General features: G+C 37.9%; 2 protein-coding genes across 2 annotated transcripts in view; both read left to right on the plus strand.

The window, feature by feature from the left end:
- The first annotated feature begins 75 nt into the window (after positions 1–75).
- LOC306869444 (small ribosomal subunit protein uS15) lies at positions 76–2,926 on the plus strand. Its single transcript, XM_079416223.1, has 6 exons — positions 76–127; positions 720–768; positions 858–936; positions 2,194–2,363; positions 2,503–2,603; positions 2,850–2,926. Exons 1-6 carry the CDS (start codon positions 105–107, stop codon positions 2,881–2,883), a joined length of 456 nt encoding a protein of 151 aa, XP_079272349.1. The 5' UTR covers positions 76–104; the 3' UTR covers positions 2,884–2,926.
- Positions 2,927–7,480: 4,554 nt separating this feature from the next.
- The window catches only part of LOC306884038 (pleckstrin homology domain-containing family A member 7-like), a 117,452-nt gene continuing 101,299 nt past the window's right edge, over positions 7,481–23,633 (plus strand). Inside the window, exons 1-4 of the mRNA XM_079439666.1 lie at positions 7,481–7,838; positions 7,935–8,253; positions 8,361–8,437; positions 8,614–8,671. Of these exons, the coding sequence (XP_079295792.1) occupies positions 8,171–8,253; positions 8,361–8,437; positions 8,614–8,671 (218 nt within the window). The 5' untranslated portion in view covers positions 7,481–7,838; positions 7,935–8,170. The remainder of the gene's footprint in view (positions 7,839–7,934; positions 8,254–8,360; positions 8,438–8,613; positions 8,672–23,633) is intronic.

Consider the following 23,633-nt stretch of genomic DNA (forward strand, 5'->3'; position numbering starts at 1 on the left):
TCAACAGACAGGAAGTGATATTTGACATCACTTCCGCCTGCATTGTTCACTTCCTCTCGGCCTCGGCTCGGTCTTTCTCTTTCCTCGCTCTCAAAACCGCCATCATGGGTCGTATGCACGCTCCTGGGTAAATGTTATTTTACGCTAAAAACACATTCTGTAGGCCACACTACCAACCCAAATTACGGTTAACTCTTTATAACATAGGCTGAGTCTGGAATATGTACTCCATTGGAGCTAGAAAAGAGTTTTTGAGAAGTCCTCGTTCTGTTCCCCTGTGTAGCGTGATGGCAGCACATGTAACGTTAGAATGAGGCGCTGCAGGATGGACACATGTAGGATCTTTACACACTGATTCAGTTCACATTGACAGTTTATCTGTGCGGTCTGATTGTTCTGGTATCATGTCGCTTAGTTTAACGTAGCCTTCGTTTGTGTGTCAGATGTGTTCGGCGGTTAGTTGGGGCTGATCAGACCACCTCCTAAATGGTTTTTATGCATTCATCAGAACATTTAATAGTCAAACTCTAATTTCAAGGTCACTTTAGATTTATGATACTCTTCTGTTCACTTACCTATGCTTTAGTTTATATATGACCTGTTGTCAGTTGACATGTTTACAGTGTGGCTTCCTGGAGGATAAGGGAAATTGATTATAATTTGTAATTTACGGTTTCATTATTGTAAGTGTATTTAACTGATATACTTTATTTTTTTAGCAAGGGTTTGTCCCAGTCGGCGCTGCCCTATAGACGAAGTGTCCCCACAGTAAGTCCACTGATTCTGATTTGTGTGGAACAATAATGCCAATCTAAATTGTCAAGGCTGTTGAAATATTTAATTGCTTTGTATTTTAGTGGCTCAAGCTGACATCTGATGATGTTAAAGAGCAAATCTTCAAACTGGCTAAGAAGGGTCTGACTCCCTCACAGATCGGTAAGTTCTTATTGATATTAAATGAATTTTACCAAGTGCAGTCAGGTCCATTTAATAATATTAAGTTCACAAGATTTTTATAGCACATTTTTTGTACATCGGGATCTTGCAAAGACAAGTTTGAAATTTACATTTAGTCATTTGGCAGACGCTTTTATCCAAAGCGACTTACAATTGGGGAATACAAAAAGCGATTAATCTTGAAGAGGCAGTCAGACAGAGGAAGTGCTCGTAACACCAAGTCTCAGTCATTGTTCAAATAAGTACAAGCTAGTAAGCGGAGTTTTTTTTTTTTTTTTTTTTTTTTTTGAGTTTAGGATGAAGTCAAGTAGTCCCGAAAGAGATGAGTTTTCAGTTGTTGCTTGAAGATTGCCAGGGATCCAGCGTTCCGGATAGGGGTGGGAAGATTATTCCACCAGCCAGGAATGGTGAACGAGAATGTTCTGGAGAGTGATTTTGAGCCTCTCTGTGATGGAACCACAAGGCGTCTCTCACTAGCAGATCTCAAACTTCTGGAGGGGATGTAGTTTCATAATAGTGAGTGGAAGTAGGAGGGTGCTGAGCCTGTGGTAGTTCTGTACGCAAGCATCAGTGTCTTGAACTTGATGCGAGCTGCCACTGGTAGCAAGGAGATGAAGAGAGGTGTAACATGCACTCTTTTGGGCTCGTTGAAGATCAGTCGTGCCGCTGCATTCTGAATCATTTGTAGAGGTTTGATTGTGTTTGATGGCAGACCAGCCAGAAGAGCATTGCAGTAGTCCAGTCTAGAAACAACAAGGGCCTGGACAAGAAGTTGCGCAGCATGCTCTGTCAGAAAGGGCCTGATCTTTCTGATGTTGTGTAGTGCAAACCTGCAGGATCGAGCAGTCTTTGCAATGTGCTCTTTGAAGGTCAGCTGGTCATCAAAGATTACCCCATCAACTTCGGTCCGAAATCTTGGTGTAATCTTTGATGAGCCTAACTGAATCGTGAAATCAATTAAGAACATAAAAGATAACAATCAACTAATATGAATAAAATAAATGGAATTAGTAAAATAGTTACAGCAGAGGCACACCTGACATTTGTAAGCTGCTTTCCAGTAGAAGAGAGTGCTTCTGTTAATTTTTTTTTTTTTTTTATCTATAGGCTCAATGCTTGTAGATGCTTAAATCTTTTTTTTCTATCATGTGTTTTTAGTATTTGTGGATTAGATGTCTTTATTGTGTCTGCACAATTTCGTTATGGAATTAATATCACCTGCCGTTTTCTCATTAGGTGTGATCCTGAGGGATTCCCATGGTGTTGCTCAGGTGCGTTTTGTCACTGGCAACAAGATCCTTAGGATCCTGAAGTCCAAAGGTCTGGCCCCTGACTTGCCTGAGGATCTCTACCACCTCATCAAGAAGGCTGTTGCTGTGAGGAAGCACTTGGAAAGGAACAGAAAGGTAATAACATGGTCATTAATATTAGATCATGCACTTGCATATTTATAATGCAGGCAATCAATTTTGAAGATTTATGGAAAAAGTCAGTCCAATGTGTTTCAGCTGTTTTGTCTCATCATTGTCACTTGTGTTCTTGCAGGACAAGGATGCTAAGTTCCGCCTGATTCTGGTTGAGAGCAGAATCCACAGGCTTGCCCGCTACTACAAGACCAAGAGAGTACTTGCCCCCAACTGGAAGTAGTGAGTGTTTGATTGACTTGTTTTATGACATTACAAGAAATTCCTTCGCTGATATGTAGTGCACATTCCATTGTCCCATTCTTCCCTTGTAAGAACTGAGATATTTCTGATGTGCTAGATAAACCCTGGAGGTAAATTAGCAGTTTGGTTTTATTGTGCCAGCACTGCCAGTCCCCTTCACACAAACAACTGCTTGCTTTCAAAAATGTTGTTCAAAATTTGATATATTTGTTTTTTCATCCACAGCGAATCCTCAACAGCTTCTGCACTGGTGGCATAAATTTGCAGTTTTTGGACAAATAAAAATATTTGGATCAATTCAAGTGTTATTTCTGTCAGACTGATTTTCTTTACTTCAGTTGGGGGTAGAACTGTTGCAGTTGCATTATAATACAGCGGTTACATGTCTGTATTGTCATGTAAATGTTTTCTTCAGAATCTATCATAACTGAATATTCACTTTGCTTTTTTTTCAAACGAAGTTTCTTTATGGTTGATACAGTTGTAAAGATTTGTAAATCTTTAGAGTATTTTTTTTTCTGTTTAAAAGATCATTATACAGGTATTAAAAGTGCTGTAGCTAGCATTTTGTCGTTCATTATGCGTCTGTTATTGACCGTGTAAGAACATTGAGAATAAATTAGTTTAAATTATTGCTCAAAAATGGAAAGAAAGGAGCATGGTGATATATTAGCTATTGTCTCGTGTACATTGTTCAATGAATGCCCAAAGATCTAATTACATGTCTGACACCAAGACTAAAATGTATGCAATTTGTTAGAAAAAAAATCAACAAATAATTGTGTACTTGTACTGGATCATGAAAAGCTACTGTAAAAAGACTCGATTAAGATTTCATACAGAGAAAGACTAGAGAGGGAAAACTCAATTCTTTGTAAGGTGCTGAATGTTGAAACACTGAGTGACAGCATTAACGATCATGTCCACTAGAGGTCAGTGCTCACTCAACATGAAATGTGCTAATGGTAGAATAAAAATTGGCAAAATTTGTGTTGTATTGCATTAATCGATGCCGTAGAAAATAGTCTCCTGGTGTACTGGGTATTTTTTTAATAAGCACACCAAACATTAAATATATCCTTGTTAAGGATGTTTTTAGTCAGCTTTTCATAGCCGATACCTTTTATATCCTTTAAAGACTTGATTTGTATCTTTGTTCAATTAATGGAGTCTGGCTTTATACAAAAAGCCTTTAAATCATCGCTTTAAGCAGTTTCTGAAAAGCTCTGGTGGTCTATTATGAACACCACCATAACTCGTTTTCAGTTTGATTAAACATAATTTAGTATTAATAGAGGTCACATCACTGAGATGAGGTATTTTAAACTGTGAAATGAAATCATACACTTTCCAACATACACTTAAGCTCCTACAAACTGCTTTCACCGTAGATATGTACATAATTTCATATGCACTGACACTGTTTAGCACGCACTTGTATTTGCAACTATAACTGGAGAGATCAAGAAGACGTGTTGAGAGTCTCCTACAGCAGACCACTTTATTCTGCATGCAGCGATTTAACTGCAGTTGCCTCTGTATGAACCTCTCACTGAGTCACCTTGCAGCATAGTGAGCTGCTGGCAGTGGTGAGGAAACCATCAGCGGTACAATACTGCAGAGCTGCGCAGGACTGCACCCCTTTACTAACGGTGTGTGACTGCGAGGGACAGACAGAGTAGACGAAAGACCTATTAAGTGGTATTACAGAAAGCCCCTAATTCAAACAAGCTTATTAGCCGGACATGTGCTGTGCTCTGTTGGAGGCATATGGTGTTTTATTCAGGCGAACTAGGGCCGCAACACGGAACTCGGTCAGGTCCCACGGTGCTGGTGTGCCCAGGGTTACAGTTCTGTCAGTCACATTACTCCCAAATCAACTCGACCGCCTCTAAGAAGTGTCAGTCAACGCCAAGGGACTCTGCTGTGTAAAACTGCTGACACAATATCAAAGTGCCCTCTGCAGATGGCATTTTTTTGTTTCATTTTTACAAGAGCAAGAGTTTTAGGGGTCTTACAATATGAATGCCAATGTCTTCTTTCGAAATAACCTAGCCTGTTATTTATGTATTACAATAGTGGGAGAAATGCTTGTAGCTGAATGCTTTATTATTAAGAATTGAAATGATTTGTAAGAAAATAAACAGAAATAAACCCACAGCAGCTGCCTTTGTAGCAAATATTACTGCAGCCACAAGCATCCTTTTCTATTGTGTTTTGTCAATGTCTGTTCTGTTGGAGTTTAAGTCATCCTTAGGGGGTAATGTTGCATCAAACCAACAAAAGGTTTGCCGACGAAGGGCCCCCCAACTCCAAAGGGATTCTGAGCTAAAATATTTATTGGAGCTCTCAAGAGTTGGCTCTCAAATGGCTGTTCTTGGCAAGAACAGAGTGTAGCCTAAATCAGGGATACAAGGGATAATTCCTGTTTTGATCAAGGGAAATGGTTCACAGAATTCCCATTAATCCATGTCTTTATCCCAGCCAGTTCATATGATATGGTAACCATGATTTTACCAAGTCGGGTATGTTCCTAGATCAACATTCCTGTTGGTCCTACAACAACATTCTTTTTGAAGATTTTGTAAGATTTATATTTTTATTTCTTGTTTTTAGTTTTTTTGAAGAGCTGCATTTATTTGATTAAAAATACAGTAAAACTGTAATATTGTGAAATATTATTACAATTTAAAATAATTTTCTATTTGAATATATTTTAAAATGCAATTTTTTCCTGTGTTGACAAAGCTGTGATGATAGGCTTCAGTGTCACATGATCTTTCATAAATCATTCTAACATGCTGATTTGATCATCATTGGAAACATTTGTGGTGCTTCATATATTTTGTGACATCTCATAATGCTAGGACCAGGAAAATGTGTTTTCATGACAAAATCATGTTTTTCCGTATAATATTTCTATGAAAAATCAAAATCTACACATCTGAACATGAAGTGATGTTTATTGTATTTTAAAATGCAACACACTACTCTGCCAGGATGTTAATCTTATGATGACAACTAATTTATTAATAGTGAATACACATGAAACATGTAATTTATTGTAATGTCGCCTCTTTGCCACTTATACAGTCCTTGTCTTGTGGTACACTGACATAGTGTGACTTTGAGCAGTGCCTCTCATACCAGGATGAAATTTATGTATGGGAAGAGGAGACAGGGCAAGTCCAGTTTGGCGCAGTGTAAGCATTATTGTAATGTCATGGTTGAGATGGCTCATTCTCAGTGCAGCCAAAGGCGGTCATAAGTGATGGAGCTGATAGATTGAAACCCTCAGCTGTGTCATTTTTATTCACCCTGGTACACATATAAACAAGAACAAACATCATGACCTTCCATATTAACTGTTAGCTGCACAGAACAACCTTTAGCACTTTTGATTTTTTCTGCACTGTTATTTATTAAAGCAAGAGCACCTTTAAAAAATGTTTACAGTGATGTGAACTCACATAAGTGATTCTGTGTCTTAGTAGCATTAAAAAGTTGCTTTGTTTTACACTGAACTGTTTGCCTATTAACATCATTAATTAACTTGCATGACCAGCTGAACACTTGAACAATTTGTAAACCTCTATTTTTTTTCTATCAGTCATGTTTGGAAGGGGAATGATCCATAATTTAATAATGGCTAATTGAGAATAGTGCATTTCTACAATGACATTAGTAATAAAACACATTTATTTTTACGTGGCTTTTTTGGGCTTATTTCCAGAATACAGTCATGAATTTCCCAGTTCCCATAGCACAATAACCACTAATAGCAGTTGTGAAATATCCCCACCTGCTGTTTGAACTGCACTCTACATAATGTCATTATTAATCACTTTAGTTTTTTCCCCCCATTTCCTTCACTCCCCCAAAAGTAAATGTTTTTCCTCTGTTATAGTTGTGAAATATAAGTAAAAATATAAATAAAAAATGTTTCATATATCTATCTATCTATCTATCTATCTATCTATCTATCTATCTATCTATCTATATATATACACACACACGACAAATTGTTGAAGACATTTTATTTGCAGAATGATGCAATTGACCTTGTTTATACACATTTTCACATACTTATCCAGAAAAGGAGGTATTTTACAGTATAAGGTCAACCATCATCAACTGTCAGCCAGACTACAGACTGTAGGTGGCTATAAATAGCATGGCCTAGTGGAAAGATAATCAGCTGTTGTTGTAGTTGGATTGTTTCTTTTGTTGTGACTCTGCCCTGCCTTAGTGAGAAGTTTGACCGGGTGTGTTCCTGCGGTTATGATCAAGAGTGTATGGGAGAGTCTTTAGGTATGAGTTTTGTGACAGAGATATCTCACACAGTACTGAGGTATTGGCACATTTGCTTTCATGAGGAAGTGCATTCTTGTCCAAATATTAGCTCAAGCTCATGCATGTGTCCATTTACCAGCAAATGTTTTGGATAGCCTTTATGGTTAATATTAAATCAGATAACCAGTTATGTGAACGCCATCAGCTGTCTAGTACATTTTATTTATTTATTACATTTATTTATTAGGCAAATTTAAGTACAAAAATATGTACCTAATGAATAAAACCTTTTTGAATTACTATAAACATTTGAGTTAATACATTTATTTCAATATCTTTATGAGTGCTCTGATATATAAAATTAGACAGTTAGTGTAGACACTTTTTAATGTGGCTCTTGCATATGATCAACTACCACTGATTGGTTTTAAATATTAATAACATACCTGGGTAGCTAAATAATAATATTCCTGTCTAGGTAGCTATATTAAAAGGTAAGGAAATTACCTAATATTTTCTTATTAGACCAGCTGCCCCCGAGCACGTAGATCACGAAAAGTGACGCGAACAGAGTGACGCAAAAGTGTAAACAAAGCAACTTCACGCTGTCTTTGTCAGCAGGGAGCCTACAAGACTTTCTCAGCATGTCTAGGACTCAAGAAAAATGTTTATTCCGCAAGATATGTTTTTCTCAGTCGGATATTTTTGGCTGGGAAACACGTAGGAGAAACGTTAGGTTTACAGACAGGTTTAACCTGACTAAAATAAGCACTCACTTCGTACTATTGTCATTTAAATCATTAGCCACTGTTCGCCTACTTGTTACCTGCCAAAAAGCTCAAATCTGTGAAGACTGTTGTCATGACCGCAACACAACAACAAATGTCCAATGAAGTCTGGCTTTAATACAAATCTTGCAAGGTAAAAACAAGTATCCAACTGTTTCAGAATGCGCGTGTGACCTGCGGGAATGTTAATCTGTCCATGGTTTCAAAAAATGAAGTTACTCTTTTACAGAATTGGCTTGGATTAACAAAGGGTAGAATTTCGTCGGGGACATCTGTGCACTCCCAGCATCAACATCCCGCCTGATTAATGATGCCCTCTTTCTTTTCTGTCGGCTTATAACTGGGACAAAGACTTTCTTCGAGTTTGGCCTGCCCCTTTAACAGCAGTGCAGCCCTAGTGGTGATTATCGGACTGTCCGATTCCCTGGAAACTCTGCGGCGCAGCTCTCACTTTAAACCGGGATCATGGCGGCTCCGCTCGGGCGGGACACACTACCTGAGCACTGGTCCTACGGAGTGTGTAGGGATGGCAGGGTCTTTTTCATCAAGTAAGCAGCCTGTGAAGGGTTTAATCATAGTCGTTGCGTTTTATCGTGATTCTGGTGAATCCGCATCTTTTCCGATGGGTCTCGTAACAGGTGTTTCTGTTTTCCAGCGACAAAACTCGCAGCACTACCTGGCTCCATCCCCGCACTGGTGAACCTGTCAACTCAGGACACATGATACGATCAGGTACGGTAATAAACTATGCTTTCTCGTCTAAACTTTGCACGCTTAGTCGGATACTGCGGTATAAGTGTGTTTAAAGTGATCAGTGGAAACACGTCCTCTGCATAATTGATGGTTGGCTACTTTCTGTTTCATTAAAAACTTAATGGAGTTTTGTACAAATACTTCTCTCCCCTCAGATTTACCACGGGGATGGGAGGAGGGCTTCACCGAGGAAGGCGCCAGCTACTTTATAAAGTAAGCGATAGTACATTTCTGCTTTTGCCCTTGCGAGACCGCGAGGATGCGAGTGCAACTGCAAAGCCCTCCCCAACGAGCGCTCACTCACTCCCGCCTCTCGCAGTGATCAGTGTCCGCTGTCTGCTCATACCTCCACGAGTCAAAAAAAGACAGATAACTGAATCCAGTCAGAGGTTTGACTGAATGTTTACTGCCGATTTGCTCTACAGTGTAGATTATGTGAGGCAATGACATCGGGCAAGTGATTTCCAGCTATCAGTCTGTTTGTCCAGTTAACTGTCTGGTAGTTTATCCAGTGATCCATCTGATTGTTGTTTATTTATTCATCAGTGTGGCCTTCATTTTATATTCACACCCATTAATTTATCTGTATCTATTCATCCATCTAGATAAGGGGTGGCGAACTCCAGTCCTGGAGAGCTGCAGAGTTCAGCTCCAACCCTAATTAAAACTTATCTGCATGTAGCTTTCTAGTAACCCTTCAGACCTTGATTAGCTTGTCCAGGTGTGTTTGGTTAGGGTTGAGGCAGAACTCTGCAGGCCTGCGGCTCTCCGGGACCGACGTTCGCCACCCCTGATCTAGATCTTTTCACATTTCTGGATTTCTCAGAATCGGAAGCTGTCATTTATTGGTAAATTCCTGTAACAAATATGATATTTGCATTCTAATTTGCCACACACACACACACACGTTGTATTTCCATGTTTTATGGGGACATTCCATAGGCGTAATGGTTTTTATACTGTAACTGTATTTTCTGTCGCCCTACACCAACCCTACACTTAAACATACCCCTCACAGGAAACTTTTAGCATTTTTTAGATTTAAAAAAAAAAACTTCACTATGTATGATTTATAAGCTTGTTTCCTCATGGGGACCTAAAAAAATGTCCCCACAAGGTCAAAATTTACTGGTATTACTAACCTTGTGGGGACATTTGGTGATAAATACCAGACACAAACACAAACAAATACAAATACAAACAAACACTCAATAGTATTTCCACAAATAAAATATAGAGCGATTGATTATGACACTCAGAAGAGACAAAGATTTCAAATTTATTATCACTCGCTCAGATGTTAGCATTCTCCCAGCAGTTAACTATATTTTTTGTAATTTAATGCCAAGGTAAAATAATACAAAGCATATTCAGTTAATTATTTAAAAAAAAAAAGAAAAAAGTTTGTCTATGTCTGTCTATTTGTCTCTCTCTCTGTTGGCACATCCAGTAATCAGTGAATCCACCTATTTGTCAACATCCATCTCCACCATGTCCAGCAGGTGAGGAGACTCATAGGCAGATAGTGAGCAGCAGAAGTGAGATGAAGTAGACTGTGGCAGGGAGAGAAGTACTGCTTAGGGAGCTGCCTTGAAAAAAAAATTGCTGCTAGTACACTAATCATAATGACAGTGGCAGACAGAACTTAGAGAGGATGCAATCCCATAAAATTGGTGCGAATAAGCGTGAGAGTATTGGAGTGCTGCCGGTCTGTGGTCAGTGCTGCTGTATAGCACGTTGCCTGTATCTCCTGAATTTGACAGAATGTGTGGCACTGTCAGTGATTTTTAACATAGATTTTGACACTATTCTTCCTTTCAGGTGTGATCAGTTTTTAAACAAAGTCGTTCTAGATATGCTTTAGTAGTATGAATAGTACAGAAATAAAAGCAAAATATGTAATATCCTCCCTGCAGATGTCACGAACATTGCATCTGTTCCCTATGTATTGTTCCCAAGATAATTCTGTATAATTGTAATAAATACTTTTGTATTAATGAACCAGCTCATGCTCTGAAAGGTGATTTCCCTTGGAACCAGTAGATTCTATTTTCAGTGTTTCCTCTGAAATGGATTGTATTCAAGTTGGAAAATGAGAAATATTTAAGTGTTAGATTATTTAAACATTTCATTACTTTAACCTGATTTTTAACCTTACTATAGTTTGGTCGAATTTCAGATTGACACAATACCACAATTGCTTATTGCTTGTATTAGCCCTGAATATTTATATTATAGCTTTGCCTGTCTAGTTGACTTGGATGACGTTAGATTACAGTTGATAATGGCAAGGTGATCTGGTTCTTTGACCTAAACTGAATGATGACTAAGAGTGCTTAACTGTGACAGTTAGCAGAATCTTTCACCATTGTCTTTGCAGCAATGCTAGTTAATTATAGAGCCCTCACTACTGTTTACAGTCACCCATGCAGCCCATTACCTCTCTCTGTGCCCACTTAATGAAGGAAATGAAGGGCATTGCCCAGCAAGACTGGATGGATTTTCCCATTAAAATTCTTCTCATGTATGGCAATGTGCTGGACCTTAACCTTCCCCGTTTAGCGGATGGTGTACCCTGTCTGTACGTGTGTATGTGCGTGTGCCATATGCCTGTGGAATGACAGAGATGTATGGTGCGATCACACAGCCAATTCATGGTGGCTTTGCTCTCCAAAGTCACAACCAGACTACCGTAATCATGGCCAATGCATCTAGCCATTCACTGTCCTTCATCGTATGACCTGCTCCATCTGAGATATACTGTAAGAATATTTTTTGCCCGACTGATTATTAGTTTGTTTACAGTACTGCAGTAAATCATTTGCATGCTTTGGCTTGTTTAATTAAATTGAGAAATCAAACCGACAGCTGCCAGTAAACAACCGATGTGATTGCACTTTATACTGCACAATGCAATATTAACAAACTAATTGAGGAAGCAGGAGTGAATGAGAGGCAATGTGAAGCTACTAGATAAGATTTTTTCCCCTTACGGATTTCTGTCTGAATGGTAAAGAGCCTGTCTTTGCTTCTGCACAATTACCATGCAATGACTTGCTACAGGATTGCAGTGAATGTTTACTTGTGGCTTATGTTCAGTATTGGCTTTGGAGAGCCCTTGAATTCATTCACCAGAGTAAATATAAAGTGCACAATCCTACAGGGACGGAACAGGGCTGATGAAGATTGTCCTGTTGGATGGTGCCTTTGGTAACCCAGTTTTATTAAAAAAATTGTTCCTCTGTATTACTCATAAGTTATTTTATCCAACATAAGTCTCATTGCACGCAGATGCCAAAATATCAGGCAGCCACTACATCTGACAGATCTACCTATGAGAATCACCGTTATCTCAACTCGCCACCAACATAGCCCATGCAATCCAGAACGCATTAGTGTCTTGCACTCTGCTTTGCATCTAAATAGCACCACTTTCCCATAAAGCTATTTATTTGTTAGTTCAATGATCCACTGGTGTCTGACCAGAAAACTGTATCTCGTCAAAGCTGCTATAGTGAAGAGGGGGTGTTTTAAAGGTCAAAGAATATGATTTTAGAAATGTGTTATTGCTGACAGTTTAATTGTGGGCCATGTGAAGGGACTCATTGTGTTGCGTCTGGGCACAGTCAAATACTGAACAGTGCGGCTCAGAGGCCTTAGAGAGCTGAAATGTCAAGACTGTAAAGTAATGCACTTATTTGTGGGCTAAATGACATTACGGTTCCTGTTTTGATCCTGCTGGACATTGTCTTTGTGCCATTTTGTGTTAACAGGCTAGAAAAGGGAGCTGATTGCTATTTTAGTTGAAGAATGCTAAAATAGGAAAGGCTGTATAGCTTGTTGCGTATTTCTGCCTTTTTAGGTATGGTGAGTGCCTTCCAGCCCTTTAATCGGTCCATTTTGTGGTTTAAATTGCATTGCTTAATATCTGTGGTTATTTGACTTACTTATGCCAAAGAATTTAGCATGCACCATTTGTGTCAAGACTGGCAGCCGTAAGTGGCTGTGTGTGCATTCCGTCACTCAAACTTTGAGGAAAAATATATATTTTTCATTTATCCTCTTGTAATTTTCTAAATCAACATTAATGGCTATAGACTGCATAGTGTAGAGTACTGAATGTTGTTAAATGTGGAACAGTAGGGAATAGGGAGAGAGTGATGCTTAGACTGTCCTTGAGACAAAGCACGCTTGGGTTATATTAGGCAATCTCAGAGACCACCATTTCTGCTGATGTGATTATTATTTGTGTGGTTCATGAGGGGCTGCTCTGTATCCGGCGAACTGGATTATTATCCAAATTATATTTGATGTACTGCAGGCTTGAATTATGCCAAACATTTAATAAGTCCCATAAAGTGTATAGCTAATGGATTTACTCTGTGTCTGTACCCATCCAGCATTCATCTAATTAAGTGATATGAATGGAGGGAAAGCATCTCAGATGTTCCCACTCATTTTGAGACATTTCTGCAAATACAGAGACACATGTTCTCCATCACTGTATGCTGGAGAGGAGACTGAAGGTGGATCATGAGTTGACCTTTAAAAGAAAGATATTTTTTTTTTAAACGAGTGTCTCTTCCAGTCTGATAAGGAGTTTTCAAGTAAATTGTAAGCAGATTTCTTCTGTTAGTGTTAATATTATGCAATTTCAATGAATAGATTTTAGTACTGTTTAAGTGTTGTTTGTGGTCTTGAACATATATAATTTTGTATATATAATACAAAAATAAAAATCCCTTCAACATTGATAATAAATTGCATAATAGATTGATTTCTGAAGAATCATGTGACACCGAGGACTGAAGTAATGACTGCTGAAAATTCAGCTTTGACATCACAGGAATAAATCACTTTAAAATATATTAAAATAGAAAACAGGTAATTAACATATAATTCACAACATTACAGTTTTACTGTATTTGATCAAGTAAATGTAGCCTTGGTCAGCATTAGAGACATTTTTCAAAAACATTTAATTCTTTTCATATATTTTTAATCACAATAATTTGAACATAAATATATGAGAAACACACACACCTGTTTCTTTTTTCTTTTTTCGAATGACCTATGTGACTGTATTAGAAGGTTGTGACTCAGGACAAATTATCTCTGAAAGCTTCACAAAGGTCAGCTGAGTGTGAGGGATGCTTTATTGAACTCTGTGTACATCAGAAGGATTTGGCTGAGTCATAAAGAGTCGAGGTAGCCCGCATTGGAGCCTCAGATAGTGAATGGCAGAAGGTCTCAGCAGGCCTCTGCTCCAGCTTGGATGATCAGATGTGTGAGGAATGGTGCATGTGCAGAGTTGTCCTTTCCACTCTACATCTGTCTCGCTTCAGCAGCTTTTCAGAAGGGTTCAAGGGTCAGTGTTGTTTATCAGAGTGACTGTCTGTCCTTCATCTTACCAAGGGCTCATATTGGCAGGTTCACACCTAAGAGAGTCTTTACTAGGACAGTCAGGGGACAGAGGTCTTAATTAGTGCATACTGTGATATCCTATAGTTAAAGCATTGTGTAGTCCTTGGCTTATGAATGAAAATTGGTCTTGATTGTATCATTTGTAACTATGGTTATGGGCTCTTGAAGGTTGGATGAATTTTGTCTGCTTCAGAAGATACAACCCTCATGTTTTTGACCTCCTGAATGATTGTTGAAATTGTGTTAGCAGTTTAGATCACCTATAAATTGAAGTTCTGAAAAACAAGTGCATGTTTTTCCATGGAATTGGGCCACTTTTACACTGTAAAAAAATCTAATTAACAAAATTTTGGAAGGGCAAACATATTTAAGTTGAACTAATTTTATTGCTTGGACTTAGTAGAGAAGACATTTATATTAAGTCTGCACAAATATATTTTAAATACATTAAATAAATAGTTATTTTCAAATCCAGTCAACATTCAGAACGCTAAATGTTGACTAAACTAATAAAAACTAATCCAGCTAACACTGAGATCATTCTGCACGTGCACGCACCTGAGTGACTTCGTGGGAGAAACAGCACCGCCATCTTGTCAAGTTCACGCATCAGGTAAGAGCCACTAAATAATTTTTTTTTAGACTAAATTTAACGAGAAAATCATGCAACATATTTTGAGTAGATTTTTTTGAGTGGACATTGAGAAAGTGTTTTCTGAGTTGTATATCCGAAGAAAAGTGGATATAAGACAGTGTATGTCAAGTTCAGGTGTCAGGTAAATCGAGTGACACTGAATAAATGTTTGTACTTGACGCTAGACTGAATTTATCAAAACGTATATTTAAAAGGTGTAAATGTTTTATTTAAAACATATATATTTATACACAAATGTGCAACCTATATAAATACATAGAATAAGCGTTGTATGATATGTCTGAGGGAAATTTAAGTGAAGGGAATGTGGCCTTTCACCTTGTTTAATACATAAAACACTTAATATCAAAAGCTATGTTGTTACTATAATGAATTTGGCAAATTTTGGCGTGTTGTATGATATTTCTTTGTGTTTCCGTGACGTGAAAAGAAATCGCGCGGTCTTTCTCTCTTTTATAAGACATTATGCTTAATACGACTAACGTTAACCGAAATCTATGAAACGTGTAACTTAATGTAAACCACAGTAATGCGCTCATGTGAAGTTAACATGGGCGTGTTGAATGGGTTTTTGGGTGTGTAAACTTCTGCAATTGTCCCATGAAGTAAAAAGGTGACATTAAACATGACTAACAACACGGTGAAATGTCGCTCTTATCAAATGGGGCGGATTACACGGCGTTTCTGGTCTCGTGAAGGCGCTTTGGAAGATAAGTTTGTCGTTTCGAATGAAAATGAACAACTGAATCGTTTCACAAGGCCGTTCAAAGCGACTCTTAGGCAGTCAGTAGGTAGTCAGTTCCCTAGGTAGTGAATCACTAGAACGTGCACACGAGTCCCTGCACTGGGGAAGACCATGGCTCAGTAAACACTGGGGCAACTGATCAATCAATTTTTAAAACGTCACCATTGGTATTTATCAACAACAGGCAGGACCGATATATTTTGATATTATTTTTATGCTATTTGAGGTAGCCCTATAATATGAAATGTACATGTTCTATTACAAATCCAGTCAGCATCAGTGCTCCCTGTTGTGCAATGGATTGTGGAATGGATTTGTGCCAAAAAGAAAAAAGGTCACCACTTCTGTTTTATCACAAATTTAATTAACTGATATTGATGCATTGTAAATGATTTAAAAGGCATCATTTCATTTTTTTGAACTTTAAAATGTACTTTTATTTCTCCATCAGGGTGTGGCCAAAGGTTTCTTTGGTGCTTTGTCATCGTTGCAAGATTTCAGATGCTGGCCAGTCAGTTCTTCCAAGGCACCAAACACTGGCACGTGACCAGATCACTCCACTGCAACTACATAGTGTGTGTACTTTCAAGACTAAACATTTACACATATTACCTGGAATGAAAACAATAAACTCCTAGAGTTTTTACTACAATTATAATGTGCTTTACTGTTCTCAGTGGCATCTACGCTAATATTAGTCAGTTTCATTCTTATTCCGAGGTGAATGTAGCCACCTAGATCCAGTCCGTACCCAGATCAGATGCTGGATCAGCACCTATAGAGACGACCTTGACAGCCCTGAATGTCAACGGAGACCATGTCGGCTAGATGAGCTCCAGAGACAGATCCCCTCCGAAGACCTCGTTGGCCATTGGGACAAGACCACGTGAACCAGACAAGTCCTCTGCTCAATCTGACCCGTGTCACAGCCTAGAATTAAACCACGCTATGCTGGTTTTGTCTGGCCAGAGGAGAGCTAAAGCAAAGTTTAAACCGAATTTTGCAGTTGTATTACAGATGTAATGTTTGTCAACTGGAGCTTTAAAGGGATAGTTCACCCACAAATTTACTGACCCTCAGGCCATCCAAGATGTAGGTGACTTTTTTTTCTTCATTCCTGTATGTTTAGTTTGTATGAAAAATGTTATAAATGGAGATTGTTATTAAATAAAGGCTATTATGTGTTGTAAAGTGTGTTTTTAGTTTTTGATTATTAATTTTTAATAATTTTGTTAAACTATAAAAATATGTTTATGTAGTTCCCCAGCAATTTCTTATGAAATCTTAGTTTTTAGATTTTACACCTAGTTCTTTTGAGCCCTGTAAATGCTCTCAGAGTGCTTCAGCTCGTATATGTGAACAAAAATGTGATCTCAGATCCTCCTAAAATGACCCAAAAACCTCCAGAGGTAGTCTGAGTTTGGTTCGTTTGTGGCTCTGTTTGTGGTTTGATTTTCTCATGATTTATGAAAGCAATGAAGTCCCGGTACGCTTTGTATGGACCAACATAACTGTAAAGATTGAGATTGAACTAAGCATTTTATTATTTATTTTTATGTTTATTATTATTATTATTATTAATTATTATCATTTATCATTGTCTACGGGTTTGGAACAACATGAGGGTGAATTTTCGTTTTTGGGTGAAATAACCCTTTAACTCTAAGAATACAAAATAATTCTGTTGTCATTTATGTAATCTACAGCTAACTGTTCATTAAATTATTTAATGCATGCATCGTTAAGTATTCTCGTCATGATGGAGGTAAAGTTTAGTTTAATATGCTCCATAGATATATATACGTAGATGCCTCATTATTGACTGTTTCTATGAGCCGCGGTACAGTCAATAATGAGTCAATAAAATCGATAAACAGCGCAAGTCGCTTAATCCATTCAGATGTCGCACAGAATAGTCGTGTAATAGTCGTGTGATATGAGAACATTAAAGGTTCTGTAGTGATGCTGGCTGAAAACAGCCACGACAATGAGGTATGTTGGAAAACGCCAATAGGCTTGTCAATTCAGCGCCATAATTTAACTTGGAAGTTATTAACTTTACAAGTAGCCTATGTGTTTACAGAAATATATTTATTATAAATGTTACTGTTTTTACATATTGTGGAATATTTAAATTTTATAGATGTTTTGTAGTTTCTTCATGTTTATTTTTTTAACTACAAATTGTATAGTTTATTATTACTTATTATTTATTTTAAAAACCATACAACCATGGTAATGAGGATCATGGTTTTACTTCCTGTGACCACCATCCTACTAATACTAGTCAACTAAACTCTGGATTCTAAGCAAGAACTTCTTTCTTTTTAGATGTTTCGTTATAATTAATTTTAATTGAAGTGAAATGTTAATTCAGTAGGGCCTGATTAAAGGTAAATTTCAGTGTCTTATATAAATTAGGTGTTTATTATTTACAATAATAAAATTCTTAAAGGGGGATTCACCCAAAAATGAACCTTGTCATTATTTACTCAACATCATATCATTCCAAACCTGTATGAATTTCTTTCTTCTGTGGAACATAATTTGAGAAATTCAAGAAATTTTTGTCCATACAGTGAATTCAGTAATATCTATCAGTATTCGTTTCTGTCCTGGTTTATGTATTGATTTATTTACTCCAATTGAAGGCCCTATGCGAGTTTTGTGTTGGGTCCGACCGGTATTCGTAATTTTCACTTTCGTTTTTAGTTGTAGTTGTTTAGGGCCGCCAAAGTTAATGTCCTTGCTGCAACACTCTCTACTTGCTGCAGTTTACAGTACTGCTGTGGAGGAATAGATTTGAATTGTGTCCTATTGTATAAAATATTTTAGCATTATTGCACTCTGTTTGAAACTCGTGTGCTGGCACTGGTGTTTTTGAAGTGTAATGGAATCTCTTGCAAAAAAGATGGTCCTTTATGCAAAATGGAAATACTTGCATGACCTTCTAACACTTCAATGTGTGGGGCTGAGGAGGACTTGAGTAAAATTCAGTTGTCAGATTGAGAGAATAAATGATAAAAAGCTTAATTGTTGAGTAGTGTTGCGTTGCTTACTTAGACTATTAAATTGTGAGATGGCTGAATTTTCTGGGTAGGCTGCAGTATAGCAAACCTCTGGCAGAGCCATGAGAAACTGTGTTTACTGTAACAGAAGCTAAATAGAATAAGATCGAGTTTGCTTGCTTGAGTTTGATAGGGTCTTGTGACAGTTCCTCTGTTGGTTACTTTAATATTTTCTCTCAGAAAAGTTTCTCAGGTTACCTGGAATAGAAATTGTTCTAGCTAAAGTTGTTTGATTTTCACATCAATGTTTATTTGGAAAGGTGTATTTTTGATGCTTTGAAACATTACTAACTATTGAACAGACTGTTTCATTCACATCAAATTAAATATGGCATCTATCCTGATGATAAGGTCCATGTTGACTCTGTTTGAGAAGTCCCCCCACTCTAGACCCCCTTCTTTCACTTCACTGCTCATCCAACAGCCTGAGCTCAGGCCAAGTCTGCATGTTGCTGCCGTGACAACAGCCGCTGCTTGTGCAGCAGGTTTTTGGAAATAAGTGGAGGCAACACAATGGAGGGACTGTTGAGTGTGAGCGGCCGTAGTAAAATCAAACTCATTTACATGAGCCTTGTTGCAGAAAGAATATAGCCTCCTCTTGAGAATATACACTACCATTCAAAAGTTTGTGAACCTTTTTTTTTTTTTTTTGGAAAGGAATTAATATTTGTGTTCACTTCTGATTATTTAAGATTTTTATTTAATTTACTTTGGAAACATGTAAACATGCATTAGCATGTGTGAATCGGACCAGTGGATTGGAAAAGTTTGTTTTCCTTGTGCAATGTGCATTTCCCAGTTTTTCCACCCCAAAAAGCCAACGGATACTCAGAATAGTCATTCTGTACTGAATTTGTGCAATTCTATATCTCCCCAAAGGCACTTAGACACAATGGTGTCCTATTGGGACAATATCCTTTTTGTCATTTGGGTTTACATCCCACTGGAGCTGCAGTGGAAGTGTTGTATTTCCATGAGACTGTAGCCCTAAATTGACCGCCTACAGAGAATCAGATTCCCAAACGCCAGCTCGCCGACGCTCCCACAGTTGGAATTCATGGAGAATTTCATGAGTAGAATTTCAGTTTTTGGTGTTTTTACCTCAATTGCCCTTTCTCTTCAGATCCGCTCACGGTGTGTTGAGCCCACCCCCCACTATTGGTTCAGTCTCCTGCAGTTCTTTGGACGCCATCAGTTAATTAACCATGATGTGTTTCGGTAGAGTGGAGGCAAAACACTTTAAATGTTGATTAAAGAGGATGGATTTCCCTATAGGCACCATCTCCCAGCAATGTCAGTGGAGCAGCATTTGTGCCAAACCAGCAATCCCCCTCCACACGTCACTGTTGTGTAGATGTGTTTTTAAGCAGTCCCATACCTGTATTTCAGAGGCAAAGCTCATTCATCCTGCAAATGACCTTTTGACTTTTTATTTTCTGATGGTGTAGAGTCATGCTACATTACCTGCTGTCACATCGCTTTGAAATATAATGGAGATGCACTGACTCTGCAGAACAGGCTACAAGTAAGTGTTTTTGAGGTGAACTGTCATGTTTTGATTATTAATTACATTCTTTACTCTAGACAATGTGTTCATGTTAACCTAGAGACCTATTAGAATGGTCCAGAACATCCTGACTTTCTTCACTTCTCAGAGCTAATAAATTATGCTTGAGATTAGACTTGATGCTATTGAGAATTGATAGTATTTGGGTGTATTTAGAGGAAAATTCACAAAATATTTCCAGTGCAGTATTATTACTATTCTGCCTTAATGATGCCCTGTATTATTAGGCTGTTTTCGGTTCTACCTGACCCCAATGTACTTTGTTTCTTTCGGTTCAGATATGACTGCATCAACACTGCTGAATTCTAGATACTACCCAGCCTCACCAATCAGCAAGTTGACTAGTGGACCGTCCGTAGAATAAGTGTGGTTGATGTGTAAATGTGGGCAGTTATTTGTTAATGTTATTAATTTCTGATGTTAGTTGTTTTTGAAGAAATCCAAGGATATCTGAAAGAGCAGTAATTGCAGAAATGGTGACAGATGTTTTTCAAGTGAAATAGCTTCTTGAATGAGAAAAATGTAACAAAAAAAAAAAAATGATGTGCACAGATGAGTCATCTATAATAAACACTGTAATATTTTACGAAAAAGGGATTGTCAAATTAGATTTTATGGTGACTTGACATTTTTTAAAGGAAATTCTGAGTTCTGGGTTTTTTTGTGATAAACGTTCATAGTACTCTCAAAACATACAGTTATCTTCTAAAATTTGGTTTCTCGTTATATGACTCATTAAATGTTTTCAGGCAAACTTTTTGTGCAAGCCTTTAATATTTAAAAATATATTTCTAACCCCCTTTTTTGAATCTCCTTTTACTGAACTGGATGATGTTGCCCCCTTAAATAATGTCCTCCTGTGTGTTTAGAGAAAGCAGATACAGTCATTACACACTTCATCAGTTTATTACCAGATAGATGCTAACACACTTGCAGTTATTTGATTTATTTTCTGTCTATGTGTGATTTTTGTTATAGCTGTGCATTGTTGGACTGTTTTAGGCCATGTCAGGAATATTATGAATGTGTGTGACCTTTACATGACATCTGCCCCACTGAACTGTGTTTGTTTCCTTTGTGTAATCCCTACATTTGATTGGCTCACTTTTGTAGTCAGCCTCAGTGCCGAGCAGTGGTTGTGCTTCGTCACCGTATGTCAGACAAAATATTGTATTGTATAAGTAATATAAGTATTGCAAATATTATAGGTGCAGTTGCTCTTTTTGGCTTATCTCAGTTAGCTATGTTATACTACACTGAACAAAATTATAAACGCAACACTTTTGTTTTTGCCCCCATTTTTCATGAGTTGAACTCAAAGATCTAAGACTTTTTCTATGTACACAAAAGGCCTATTTCTCTCAAATATTGTTCACAAATCTGTCTAAATCTGTGTTAGTGAACACTTCTCCTTTGCCGAGATAATCCATCCACCTCACAGGTGTGGCATATCAACATGCTGATTAGACAGCATGATTATTGCACAGGTGTGCCTTAGGCTGGTCACAATAAAAGGCCACTCTAAAATTTGCAGTTTTACTGTATTTGGGGGGGGGGGGGGGGGGGGGGGGCTGCAACATGAGGTGGTGGTCGTGGAATGGCACAACAATGGGCCTCAAGATCTCGTCACGGTATCTCTGCATTCAAAATGCCATCAATAAAATGCACCTGTGTTCGTTGTCCATAACATACGCCCTGCCTATACCATAACCCCACCACCACCATGGGCCACTCGATCCACAACGTTGACATCAGCAAATCGCTCACCCACACGACACCATACATGATGTCTGCCATCTGCCCTGTACAGTGAAAACCGGGATTCATCCGTGAAGAGAACACCTCTCCAAAATTCCAGATGCCATCGAATGTGAGCATTTGCCCACTCAAGTCGGTTACGACAACGAACTGCAGTCAGGTCGAGACCCCAATAAGGACGATGAGCATGCAGATGAGCTTCCCTGAGACGGTTTCTGACAGTTTGTGCAGAAATTCTTTGGTTATGTAAACCGATTGTTGCAGCAGCTGTCCCGGGTGGCTGGTCTCAGATGATTTTGGAGGTGAAGATGCTGGATGTGGAGGTCCTGGGTTGGTGTGGTTACACGTTGTCTGTGGTTGTGTGGCCGTTTGGATTTACTGCCAAATTCTCTGAAATGACTTTGGAGACGGCTTATGGTAGAGAAATGAACATTTAATTCACGGGCAACAGCTCTGCTGGACATTCCTGCAGTCAGCATGCCAATTGCACGCTCCCTCAAAACTTGCCACATCTGTGGCATTGTGCTGTGTGATAAAACTGCACATTTTAGAGTGGCCTTTTATTGTGGCCAGCCTAAGGCACACCTGTGCAATAATCATGCTGTCTAATCAGCATGTTGATATGCCACACCTGTGAGGTGGATGGATTATCTCGGCAAAGGAGAAGTGCTCACTAACACAGATTTAGACAGATTTGTGAACAATATTTGAGAGAAATAGGCCTTTTGTGCACATAGAAAAAGTCTTAGATCTTTGAGTTCAGCTCATGAAAAATGGGGGCAAAAACAAAAGTGTTGCGTTTATAATTTTCTTCAGTGTATAATGTTTACATAAGATGTAACTATTCACTATTTCTGTTTGATCCCTCAGATGTTTTTCAGCATGCACATGAGGCATTATGAGACAGCATGTTTGTGCTAGTATTGCCTCTCTCTCTTTCTCTCTCCCCCTACTCTCTTTCTCTGAAGAGAATAAGGGATAAAGTGATTATGCTGTGTTTTTCAGTGAGGCAGGAGCCTTTCGCTGTGACGGGACTGCTTAATGTTTTCCTGTTGCGGTGGGGGCTGTGCGCAGTGGAGCCGCAGTGGACCGAACTGCTCATGAAAAAAAAGAGAAATGCTCCTTTTGAACTACCTGCAGTATGAATCATTTATCTTGTGGAAATAGTGTTATTTGTATCTCACCAGCAACAGCGGGGGGTCTGCTTATGAATCCAGGCATGACTGATTGTCTTGAGTGGTCCAGGGTTGGGCCAGATGTAAGAATTGGCTTCCTTTCCATTCATGAACAGGAATTGAATTGGCCATGTTTCACAGGAGGTTGAATTGGAGTTTGAATCAGAATGACAGAAAGATAAATGTATTGAATTGGAATCTCACAAATTGAGGATTTTCACTAGTTTAACAAGTTTTACAACATAAAATATGTATTTTTATTATTATTTATTTAATTATATATTTGGTCTGACTATGCCTATTAATTTCCTGATATATAAATACTTTCACACAATGTGCACCACAGTATGTTATTTTCAGACAACTCTGTATGGCAGAGTTTATCTCATTTTTTTCAGATTTTTTTAACTTTTTAAAAATAAATATTGACATGAAAATTGAAATTAGATAACTTCACTTCATTCAGGATTTATTTAATAAAAAATACAGTAAATACAGCAATATTGTGAAATATTAGTACAACTAATACAACTAATAAAACAACTATTGATCTAGCTGATTTAGTGTTCCAGAAAAAACATTTCTTATGATTAATGTTGAAAACAGTTGTGCTGCTTAATATTTTTGTGAAAACCGTGATACATTTTTTTAGATACTTTGATGAACAGAAAATTCAAAAGAACAACATTTCTTTGATATAGACCCTTTTTTGGAACATTATAAATGTTTTTACTGTCACTTTTTATCAATTTAATGTGATCTATTAAAGTATTAAAAATAAAT

Source organism: Barbus barbus, assembly GCF_936440315.1.
Source record: "Barbus barbus genome assembly, chromosome: 1".
Taxonomy (NCBI): Eukaryota; Metazoa; Chordata; class Actinopteri; order Cypriniformes; family Cyprinidae; genus Barbus; species Barbus barbus.

Excerpts from the sequence above, each read along its gene's own strand:
- LOC306869444 (XM_079416223.1), top strand. The coding sequence starts at position 105 with ATGGGTCGTATGCACGCTCCTGG. Across the intron at positions 937-2,193 it reads TCTGACTCCCTCACAGATCG|GTGTGATCCTGAGGGATTCC; the intron begins GTAAGTTCTTAT and ends TTTTCTCATTAG. Across the intron at positions 2,364-2,502 it reads ACTTGGAAAGGAACAGAAAG|GACAAGGATGCTAAGTTCCG; the intron begins GTAATAACATGG and ends GTGTTCTTGCAG.